Below are 12,180 nucleotides of genomic sequence, written 5' to 3'. Positions count from 1 at the left end.
AGTTTTCCATTATCCTTATTGGGATTGCCAGGATTAATATTTTCTGTTTTTACCTGTGGGCAAAAAGTAAGGTGAATTTGAATCTTTGAATCTTTTTCTTAACACACTTTTATTAGGTCGGGTTGTATGTATGTATGTATGTATGTATGTATGTATGTATGTATGTATGTAACGGAATCTTTGAGCTTAATTTTCACTGGCTTCTAAACATCTGATCGACTTGAAATTTTGCACACCTATTAAGGAGCGATGACAACGCAATAATTTGATAAAAGTTTTCCATTATCCTAATTGGGATTGCCAGGATTAATATTTTCTGTTTTTACCTGTGGGCAAAAAGTAAGGTGAATTTGAATCTTTGAATCTTTTTTAACACACTTTTATTAGGTCGGGTTGTATGTATGTATGTATGTATGCATGTATGTATGTATGTATGTATGTATGTATGTATGTATGTATGTAACGGAATCTTTGAGCTTAATTTTCACTGGCTTCTAAACATCTGCTCGACTTGAAATTTTGCACACCTATTAAGGACCGATGACAACGCAATAATTTGATAAAAGTTTTCCATTATCCTAATTGGGATTGCCAGGATTAATATTTTCTGTTTTTACCTGTGGGCAAAAAGTAAGGTGAATTTGAATCTTTGAATCTTCTTTAACACACCTTTATTAGGTCGGGTTGTATGTATGAATGTATGTATGTATGCATGTATGTATGTATGTATGTATGTATGTATGTATGTATGTATGCATGTATGTATGTATGTATGTATGTATGTAACGGAATCTTTGAGCTTAATTTTCACTGGCTTCTAAACATCTGATCGACTTGAAATTTTGCACACCTATCAAGGACCGATGACAATGCAATAATTTGATAAAAGTTTTCCATTCTCCTTATTGGGATTGCCAGGATTAATATTTTCTGTTTTTACCTGTGGGCAAAAAGTAAGGTGAATTTGAATCTTTGAATCTTTTTTTTAACACACTTTTATTAGGTCGGGTTGTATGTATGTATGTATGTATGTATGTTTTTTTTTTTTTTTTTTTGTTTTTTTTTAGGGGAGGTTAAAATCAAAATGGCAGAAACATCATCATAGGTGCCGTCGCACCAGTGGTATGTGGGGCATGCTCCCACTAACACTATAACAACCCTCCTTATCGGCTGAGTTCCACCCTGGGACCGTGGTAACATTACGTCAAGGTGGAGCCGCGTGTATGTCTATTGACACAACATGTACCTGCGTCCAGGTTCCTCTTTCATGGGCGTATGGAGGTTACACGCTATCGATAATATCCATTGCTTTTACATCACAAGTGGTGCTGCAGCAGATGGAACATCGGAAAAGGTGTCGTAAGTATTACCGACATGTCGTAGTCTGATACCGTCTTGAGCACTAAGCTCAGGCGTCTGTGATTTGTCGTCAGTTCGTAGGCAGTCTACCTCCGGTCAAAAGCTGCTGGTGAATTCTTCGCTGCATGTTGCGTTGCCACTCTGCGCGTTGAAGATATAGCCCTATCATTGTTGCAAAATTTGTCACTGCATTCCACCAAGCATTTGATGCGAGCATCTTGGTGATCAGATTTTCCGGGCACAGCTGTCCACCCAGAAATGCTTCAAGCGTTAGGCGCTCCTCTCTGAAACAATCGCAGTAGAAGAATACGTGTTCCGCATTTTCTATCGCGTTGTTGCAGTTTGGGCAGAATGGGGTGTCCTCCAGATTAAACCGATGGAGGTACTCCAAAAAACAACCGTGGTCACTCAGTATTTGAGTGAGATAATAGTCAACGTCTCCGTGTTTCCTGGTCACCCATTGGCTAATATTTGAGATAAGCCTATGAGTCCAACGTCCGTTAGTTGACGAATCCCATCTGATTTGCCATTCTTCTATCGAATGAAGTCTCTCTTCAGCTTTTTCTTCTAATGACGGCTTAGCCGGTCGCCTGCCATAGAGACGGCTCAATTCCTTTGCCTGAATGTCAGCTGGTAGTTTGCTCGCGATTACGCCTATCGCGTCTCTCGAGACCGTTCTGTAGCCACAAGCTACCCTTATTGCACTTCGGCGAAGTACCTGTGCTGCATAATGTACGCTGGACGATTTAGCTCCTGCCCATATCGGGGCAGCGTAAAAGAGTACGGAGTCTACCACTGTCGATAAGACACGCCTTCTGCTGCCTTGCGGGCCACCAATATTAGGCAACATTCGTGTTAGCGCTCCATTGATGGCATCAGCTCTTGCGCTTACTGCAGATAGGTGCTGCTTGTAGCTAAGTCGCCTGTCTATTATCACGCCAAGATACTTTATCGACGCCTTAGAGGATATTTCATGGGTGCCGATACGTACTTTTATTTCCTCCTTTTTTCTCCGCCCACTGATGAGTACCGCCTCGGTTTTTTGGGCTGCCAATTCCAATCCGGATTTTGCCAACCATAGCCTTACCCTTGCTGCTGCGTCATTGCTTTTTGCTTCCAGGTGGTCTATATTTCTATCCGTAACTACAAGCGCAATATCATCTGCATAGCCTACGATAGTAGCACCGTCTGGTAGTTTTAGTTTGAGGACCCCGTCGTACATGACATTCCATAGTGTTGGACCAAGGACAGATCCTTGGGGGACCCCGCCAGTGATTTGATATGTTTTTTGGCCACCGTCTGTATCGTATTGCAGAATTCTGTTGGTGAAGTAGCTACGGATTATGCACAGTAGATAACCCGGTACTCTTAGTTCTTTGAGAGACATTAAAATATTGCTCCACTTTGCAGAGTTGAACGCGTTTTTGATGTCCAATGTGATGATAGCGCAGTACTTCATATGCAAGTGCCCACCGCTGATTGCTTCGTGCGCAATGTCTGTCACCGTCCTGATTGCATCTACCGTTGACCTCGCCCTTCGAAAACCATACTGATTGTCCGATAGACCAGATGGGCATTCGAGATAGGCTTGTAGTCGGTCGCATATGATACGTTCGAATACTTTTCCTACCGTATCGAGCATGCACAGCGGTCTGTACGCTGATGGTTCATCAGGTTGCTTTCCTGGTTTGAGGAGCAGCACAAGTCGTTGAATCTTCCATCTATTTGGGAAAGTTCCCTCTCTAAGACAACTTTCGTACAAGCTCGCAAAAAGGTGTGGTTTCGTCTGTACAGCTGTCTTAAAGGCAGCATTAGGTATACCATCTGGTCCTGGGGCCTTTCTGTCTTTAATGCGGTTCAGTGTACCTAGCACTTCATCTGTTGTTACTGAAGGTATATTCGGCTCTAACTCGTAGTTGTCCGCTGAGTTATCACTGTCTTTCTGCGGCGGAAAGAGCGTTACAACCACTTGTTGTAATAGCCGTGGGCACGTTGGTTGAGATGATTGCGGTCCCTTCACTTTCCGCATGACAGTTTTATACGCTAAGCCGTATGGATCTACATTTGCCTCGTCTACCATTTCTCTAAAACTTCTGATTTTGCTTTGCTGGATTGCTAACTTCAGATCGCGTTTACGAGCCGTATAGGATGCATAAAGATCTTCATACGATGATCGGCGCCGTGCTCTTTGTGCCTTTCTTCTTGCCATTAGGCATTTCCTCCGGATTGATGCAATTTCATCGGTCCACCAGTAGACTGCTTGTTTGTGCCTACCGACTCCGCCCCTGGGCATGGTTGCGTCACAGGAAGCTTCCATTTGAGAGGCAATTTGTTCCGCCAGAATTTCTGCATTAACTCCGTCAATATGAACACTTTCCCAAGCATTTTTAAAAGTTTCAGTGTTGAAAGCTGATTTTTTCCATTTGCGGACACTCGTTTTGTATCTACGTACTATGCTGTACGTTTGTATCATAATAGCCAGATGGTCGCTATGCGAATGGATGGCCTTATCTACCGTCCAGATGGTTGTATTCGCAGTTAGCCGGTCCGCAAAGGCAAGATCAATGATGGAGTTTCCCTTTTTGCAGTCGTACGTATATACGCCAGGAGTGTTCAGAAGAACAAGGTCGAGCGCTGCGACGGTGTTCTCAACCAGCCGACCCCTCTGATTGGTATGTGTACTGCCCCAAGTTCTTGACCAAGCGTTGAAGTCTCCTGCAAGCAGGATCGGCCTCTTTCCCCTTAATTCAAGTTCCAGCTCTAGCATCATTTGCTCGAACTCCTGTATAGACCATCGTGGTGGTGCATAGCAACTGACATAGAACACATCGTCCGTTTTTATCCATGTAAATCCGTTGCGGACTGTCGACATTTTACACTGGGGAGTTTTATTGCCCACCAGTCAAACCGCCGCTCCCATGTTACTATCAGCAAGCCAATTGTGAGTGTCAATGTTTTCAAATGGTTCAGAAAGTAGAACTATGTCAATGCTTTGTTCTGCTACAGTCTGCCATAGTAGGTCCTGAGCTGCTTGGCAATGGTTTGCGTTAAGCTGAAGAACTTTCATGCTTTTCTAAGACGCACCGCCTCTTGGTAGCGCGGGCACTTTGCGCTGCCAGCTGCATGTGCTCCGGTACACAGCGCACATTTTTCATCGTTTTTGCAGCTTGCTGCTTGGTGGCCTTCTTTTCCACATCGTCTGCACAATTTGGTGCGATCGGGTTCTTTACACGCGGTTGCTACGTGATCGTATGCCCAGCATCTGTAGCACCGTCTCGGTGATGTAACTTCTGTTACTCGACATCTTACCCATCCTACTTTGAGATGTCCTAGCTCCAGCACCTTTTTGGCATCATCTGCACGCAACGATAAATACATTGACTGTGTACCTCCTGGAATGGTGCGTGTGCTTCGTATCGCCGACATCTTTAGATTTTTCACCTGCGCCTGCTGAGTAATCGCTTCAAGTAGCTCCTCCTCCGTGTTCAGGTCAGTGATAAGACCTTTACATTGGATTGTGACTGTATGCGTCTTCAGGTTCACCGACGCTACACCGTCCAGCGCTTTTTCAATAGCCATTTGGTAACTACTGGCCTCAACATCCTTGCTCCTTTTAAATTCTATAAGAAGGCCACCTTTTTTTGTAGGTCGCATCGTCTTAACTTTTTCGCTAAGGTCCTTCAGTTCTTCGCTGTGCTTTACTGCTCGCAGCATATCCGCATATGATGTACCGCCCGCCTTTTTCTCGATAATAATGGCGTCCGACATTGGCCTGATGGTGCCTTTTCTGTTTTTCAGCGATTTCTTTTTCTTCTCTACCTTTTTCCACTCTTCCCTCTGCATGGGTTGATTTACAGTTTGTGGCCGGGAAGAATCAGAGTCGCTTTTCCTCTTTTTAGCAACTGGAGACTTTGTTGCAATCTGGGTTGCAGCTCTTGGGCTTTCTTTGGCTCTAGTTCTCTTAGCCGACTGAGGAGTGTTTTTCCCTGCTGTCGAAACAATTTGAACCTGTTTAGAGGTAGACAATTTTCTTATGCAACGTTCCATTGAATCCGTTTCAATGAGAACGTCTGTGTGAGCTCTTTTGATAATACTGCACATTCTTCTTATGTCACCGTGGACATTACGGCGTGATTCCACGTATTGAATAAGTGCATCAATTTCTTTTCCAAGGATGTCGATCAATTCACATTGCCTGCTTTGTTTTGCATCAATGCTGCAGGAAGTAGGGTTTTGCTGCGGCTTGGGAGCGTCAGTGACTTTTTTGATGATATGGGTTGTCGGCGTCCCGGGCGTGCCTTCTCGACCTTTCATCTCCAGTGTTGATACATCTGTCCGCCGCTGGGTAGCCGTTGTTGGCAGGCTGCTCTCCGTTGTGTTGTCTGTTGTTGCTGCTGCTTGTGGAGGGGTCCTTGCAATAACGGAACTCCTCCTGAAAGCCTCCATAGCTTCTCCTGTTGCCATCTTGGCAGTGCTGTTTTCATCGTTGTTTTTGTTTTTATTTATGTTTTTGTTGTCCATGCTGTATGGGCCCCAACTCACAGCCGCTATCTCAGCGCGTGTACGTAGTTACCGTAAGTCCCATGGTTATCTTTGTAAAGAGGGAGGCCATGCGAGGGTTGACACTGGCCCTTATGAGGTCCAGTGTTCAGTGCCAGACTTCAAGCCGGAATTAATGGGGAGTAATCTCAACCCAACCTACGTGGTCATTTAAGACTACGCGCTTTGAGCGCTTTGTGAGAACTGCCAGGTTTTAACGAGGCGGAAGAGGTCATGAACCCTTCTGAAAGCCATTTTTGCAAGATTCCACTCCGCATACTCAGGTAACAGAGGCTCATAGCCCCAGCTATTTCGCATTACGCGATTAGTACAGCCGCTCCTTACATGGAGAACAGACGCTGACCAGGGAGCCGCTCAATCTGAGGCAGACGCTTCTGGGTTTTAGCTTTTGGGTAAGTAGGTTGCTAGCCCTTATACCCTAGCTTGGTGATAGTAGAACTATCCGCACCTCCAAGCCGGTGTTTGTCTGTTTTGGTCCGCGAGTGGTATTTTATTTCCCACTTACCCTGCATGATGCCGAGCCTTCCTCGATCCGCCACCTGGGGACGCGTCCGATGGGAGACAGACAGACAACTCCACACGGATGTATGTATGTATGCATGTATGTATGTATGTATGTATGTATGAATGTATGTATGTATCGGAATCTTTGAGCTTAATTTTCACTGGCTTCTAAACATCTGATCGACTTGAAATTTTGCACACCTATCAAAGACCGATGACAATGCAATAATTTGATAAAAGTTTTCCATTATCCTTATTGGGATTGCCAGGATTAATATTTTCTGTTTTTACCTGTGGGCAAAAAGTAAGGTGAATTTGAATCTTTGAATCTTTTTTAACACACTTTTATTAGGTCGGGTTGTATGTATGTATGTATGTATGTATGTATGTATGTATGTATGTAACGGAATCTTTGAGCTTAATTTTCACTGGCTTCTAAACATCTGATCGACTTGAAATTTTGCACACCTATCAAGGACCGATGACAATGCAATAATTTGATAAAAGTTTTCCATTATCCTTATTAGGATTGCCAGGATTATTATTTTCTTTTTTTTACCTCTGGGCAAAAAGTAAGGTGAATTTGGTTGTAAAATGAAAAATCTTTTTTAACACACTTTTATTAGGTCGGGTTGTATGTATGTATGTATGTATGTATGTATGTATGCATGTATGTATGTATGTATGTATGTATGTAACGGAATCTTTGAGCTTAATTTTCACTGGCTTCTAAACATCTGATCGAGTTGAAATTTTGCACACCTATCAAGGACCGATGACAATGCAATAATTTGATAAAAGTTTTCCATTATCCTTATTGGGATTGCCAGGATTAATATTTTCTGTTTTTACCTGTGGGCAAAAAGTAAGGTGAATTTGAATCTTTGAATCTTTTTAACACACTTTTATTAGGTCGGGTTGTATGTATGTATGTATGTATGTATGTAACGGAATCTTTGAGCTTAATTTTCATTGGCTTCTAAACATCTGATCGACTTGAAATTTTGCACACCTATCAAGGACCGATGACAATGCAATAATTTGATAAAAGTTTTCCATTATCCTTATTGGGATTGCCAGGATTAATATTTTCTTTTTTTACCTGTGGGCAAAAAGTAAGGTGAATTTGAATCTTTGAATCTTTTTTTTAACACACTTTTATTAGGTCGGGTTGTATGTATGTATGTATGTATGTATGTATGTATGTATGTATGTATGTAACGGAATCTTTGAGCTTAATTTTCACTGGCTCCTAAAAATCTGATCGACTTGAAATTTTGCACACCTATCAAGGACCGATGACAATGCAATAATTTGATAAAAGTTTTCCATTATCCTTATTAGGATTGCCAGGATTAATATTTTCTTTTTTTACCTGTGGGCAAAAAGTAAGGTGAATTTGAATCTTTGAATCTTTTTTAACACACTTTTATTACGTCGGGTTGTATGTATGTATGTATGTATGTACGTATGTACGTATGTATGCATGTATGTATGTATGTATGTATGTATGTATGTATGTATGGAACGTAATCTTTGAGCTTAATTTTCACTGGCTTCTAAACATCTGAGATTTTGCACACCTATCAAGGACCGATGACAATGCAATAATTTGATAAAAGTTTTCCATTATCCTTATTAGGATTGCCAGGATTAATATTTTCTTTTTTTACCTGTGGGCAAAGAGTAAGGTGAATTTGAATCTTTGAATCTTTTTAACACACTTTTATTATTTCGGGTTGTATGTATGTATGTATGTATGCATGTATGTATGTATGTATGTATGTATGTATGTATGTATGTATGTATGTATGTATGTATGTAACGGAATCTTTGAGCTTAATTTTCACTGGCTTCTAAACATCTGATCGACTTGAAATTTTGCACACCTATCAAGGACCGATGACAATGCAATAATTTGATAAAAGTCTTCCATTATCCTTATTGGGATTGCCAGGACTAATATTTTCTGTTTTTACCTGTGGGCAAAAAGTAAGGTGAATTTGAATCTTTGAATCTTTTTAACACACTTTTATTAGGTCGGGTTGTATGTATGTATGTAACGGAATCTTTGAGCTTAATTTTCACTGGCTTCTAAAAATCTGATCGACTTGAAATTTTGCACACCTATCAAGGACCGATGACAATGCAATAATTTGATAAAAGTTTTCCACTATCCTTATTACAATTGCCAGGATTAATATTTCCTTTTTTTACCTGTGGGCAAAAAGTAAGGTGAATTTGAATCTTTGAATCTTTTTTAACACACTTTTATTACGTCGGGTTGTATGTATGTATGTATGTATGTATGTATGTATGCATGTATGTATGTATGTATGTATGTATGTATGTATGTATGTATGTATGTATGTAACGGAATCTTTGAGCTTAATTTTCACTGGCTTCTAAACATCTGAGATTTTGCACACCTATCAAGGACCGATGACAATGCAATAATTTGATAAAAGTTTTCCATTATCCTTATTGGGATTGCCAGGATTAATATTTTCTGTTTTTACCTGTGGGCAAAAAGTAAGGTGAATTTGAATCTTTTAATCTTTTTTTTAACACACTTTTATTAGGTCGGGTTGTATGTATGTATGTATGTATGTATGTATGTATGTAACGGAATCTTTGAGCTTAATTTTCACTGCCTTCTAAAAATCTGATCGACTTGAAATTTTGCACACCTATCAAGGACCGATGACAATGCAATAATTTGATAAAAGATTTCCATTATCCTTATTGGGATTGCCAGGATTAATATTTTCTGTTTTTACCTGTGGGCAAAAAGTAAGGTGAATTTGAATCTTTGAATCTTTTTTAACACACTTTTATTAGGTCGGGTTGTATGTATGTATGTATGTATGTAACGGAATCTTTGAGCTTAATTTTCACTGGCTTCTAAACATCTGATCGACTTGAAATTTTGCACACCTATCAAGGACCGATGACAATGCAATAATTTGATAAAAGTTTTCCATTATCCTTATTGGGATTGCCACGATTAATATTTTCTGTTTTTACCTGTGGGCAAAAAGTAAGGTGAATTTGAATCTTTGAATCTTTTTTTTAACACACTTTTATTAGGTCGGGTTGTATGTATGTATGTATGTATGTATGTATGTATGTATGTATGTAACGGAATCTTTGAGCTTAATTTTCACTGGCTTCTAAAAATCTGATCGACTTGAAATTTTGCACACCTATCAAGGACCGATGACAATGCAATAATTTGATAAAAGTTTTCCATTATCCTTATTACGATTGCCAGGATTAATATTTCCTTTTTTTACCTGTGGGCAAAAAGTAAGGTGAATTTGAATCTTTGAATCTTTTTTAACATACTTTTATTACGTCGGGTTGTATGGATGTATGTATGTATGTATGTATGTATGTATGTATGTATGTATGTATGTATGCATGTATGTATGTATGTATGTATGTATGTATGTATGTATGTAACGGAATCTTTGAGCTTAATTTTCACTGGCTTCTAAACATCTGATCGACTTGAAATTTTGCACACCTATCAAGGACCGATGACAATGCAATAATTTGATAAAAGTTTTCCATTATCCTTATTGGGATTGCCAGGATTAATATTTTCTGTTTTTACCTGTGGGCAAAAAGTAAGGTGAATTTGAATCTTTGAATCTTTTTTTTAACACACTTTTATTGGGTCGGGTTGTATGTATGTATGTATGTATGTATGTATGTATGTATGTATGTATGTATGTATGTATGTATGTATGTATGTATGTATGTATGTATGTATGTAACGGAATCTTTGAGCTTAATTTTCACTGGCTTCTAAACATCTGAGATTTTGCACACCTATCAAGGACCGATGACAATGCAATAATTTGATAAAAGTTTTCCATTACCCTTATTGGGATTGCCAGGATTAATATTTTCTGTTTTTACCTGTGGGCAAAAAGTAAGGTGAATTTGAATCTTTGAATCTTTTTAACACACTTTTATTAGGTCGGGTTGTATGTATGTATGTATGTATGTATGTATGTATGTATGCATGTATGTATGTATGTATGTATGCATGTATGTATGTATGTATGTATGTATGTAACGGAATCTTTGAGCTTAATTTTCACTGGCTTCTAAACATCTGATCGACTTGAAATTTTGCACACCTATCAAGGATCGATGACAATGTAATAATTTGATAAAAGTTTTCCATTATCCTTATTAGGATTGCCAGGATTAATATTTTCTGTTTTTACCTGTGGGCAAAAAGTAAGGTGAATTTGAATCTTTGAATCTTTTTTTTAACACACTTTTATTAGGTCGGGTTGTATGTATGTATGTATGTATGTATGTATGTATGTATGTATGTATGTATGTATGTATGTATGTAACGGAATCTTTGAGCTTAATTTTCACTGGCTTCTAAACATCTGATCGACTTGAAATTTTGCACACCTATCAAGGATCGATGACAATGTAATAATTTGATAAAAGTTTTCCATTATCCTTATTAGGATTGCCAGGATTAATATTTTCTGTTTTTACCTGTGGGCAAAAAGTAAGGTGAATTTGAATCTTTGAATCTTTTTTTAACACACTTTTATAAGGCCGGGTTGTATGTATGTATGTATGTATGTATGTATGTATGTATGTATGTATGTATGTATGTATGTATGCATGTATGTATGTATGTATGTATGTATGTATGTATGTATGTATATAACGGAATCTTTGAGCTTAATTTTCACTGGCTTCTAAACATCTGCTCGACTTGAAATTTTGCACACCTATCAAGGACCGATGACAATGCAATAATTTGATAAAAGTTTTCCATTATCCTTATTGGGATTGCCAGGATTAATATTTTCTGTTTTTACCTGTGGGCAAAAAGTAAGGTGAATTTGAATCTTTGAATCTTTTTTTAACACACTTTTATTAGGTCGGGTTGTATGTATGTATGTATGTATGTATGTATGTATGTATGCATGTATGTATGTATGTATGTATGCATGTATGTATGTATGTATGTATGTATGTAACGGAATCTTTGAGCTTAATTTTCACTGGCTTCTAAACATCTGATCGACTTGAAATTTTGCACACCTATCAAGGATCGATGACAATGTAATAATTTGATAAAAGTTTTCCATTATCCTTATTAGGATTGCCAGGATTAATATTTTCTGTTTTTACCTGTGGGCAAAAAGTAAGGTGAATTTGAATCTTTGAATCTTTTTAACACACTTTTATTAGGTCGGGTTGTATGTATGTATGTATGTATGTACATATGTATGTATGTATGTATGTATGTAACGGAATCTTTGAGCTTAATTTTCACTGGCTTCTAAACATCTGATCGACTTGAAATTTTGCACACCTATCAAGGATCGATGACAATGTAATAATTTGATAAAAGTTTTCCATTATCCTTATTAGGATTGCCAGGATTAATATTTTCTGTTTTTACCTGTGGGCAAAAAGTAAGGTGAATTTGAATCTTTGAATCTTTTTTTAACACACTTTTATAAGGCCGGGTTGTATGTATGTATGTATGTATGTATGTATGTATGTATGTATGTATGTATGTATGTATGCATGTATGTATGTATGTATGTATGTATGTATGTATGTATGTATATAACGGAATCTTTGAGCTTAATTTTCACTGGCTTCTAAACATCTGCTCGACTTGAAATTTTGCACACCTATCAAGGACCGATGACAATGCAATAATTTGATAAAAGTTTTCCATTATCCTTATTGGGATTGCCA

The 12,180-nt window shown here is 38.7% G+C and overlaps 1 protein-coding gene across 1 annotated transcript; it reads right to left on the bottom strand.

The window, feature by feature from the left end:
- Positions 1–4,422: 4,422 nt before the first annotated feature.
- On the bottom strand, positions 4,423–5,823 carry LOC129250124 (uncharacterized). Its single transcript, XM_054889769.1, has one exon. The coding sequence runs from the start codon at positions 5,821–5,823 to the stop codon at positions 4,423–4,425; it is 1,401 nt and encodes a 466-aa protein (XP_054745744.1).
- Between the last annotated feature and the right edge of the window lie 6,357 nt (positions 5,824–12,180).

The sequence above is a fragment of the Anastrepha obliqua genome, chromosome 6 (assembly GCF_027943255.1).
Source record: "Anastrepha obliqua isolate idAnaObli1 chromosome 6, idAnaObli1_1.0, whole genome shotgun sequence".
NCBI classification, from domain to species: domain Eukaryota; kingdom Metazoa; phylum Arthropoda; class Insecta; order Diptera; family Tephritidae; genus Anastrepha; species Anastrepha obliqua.
The sequence above is the reverse complement of the archived record's forward strand: the minus strand, read 5'-3'. Positions and strand labels throughout refer to the sequence as shown.

What these genes read in the sequence shown, in the direction of transcription:
- LOC129250124 (XM_054889769.1), bottom strand. Translation starts at nt 5,823, where the DNA reads ATGGCAACAGGAGAAGCTATGGAGGCTTTCAGGAGGAGTTCCGTTATT.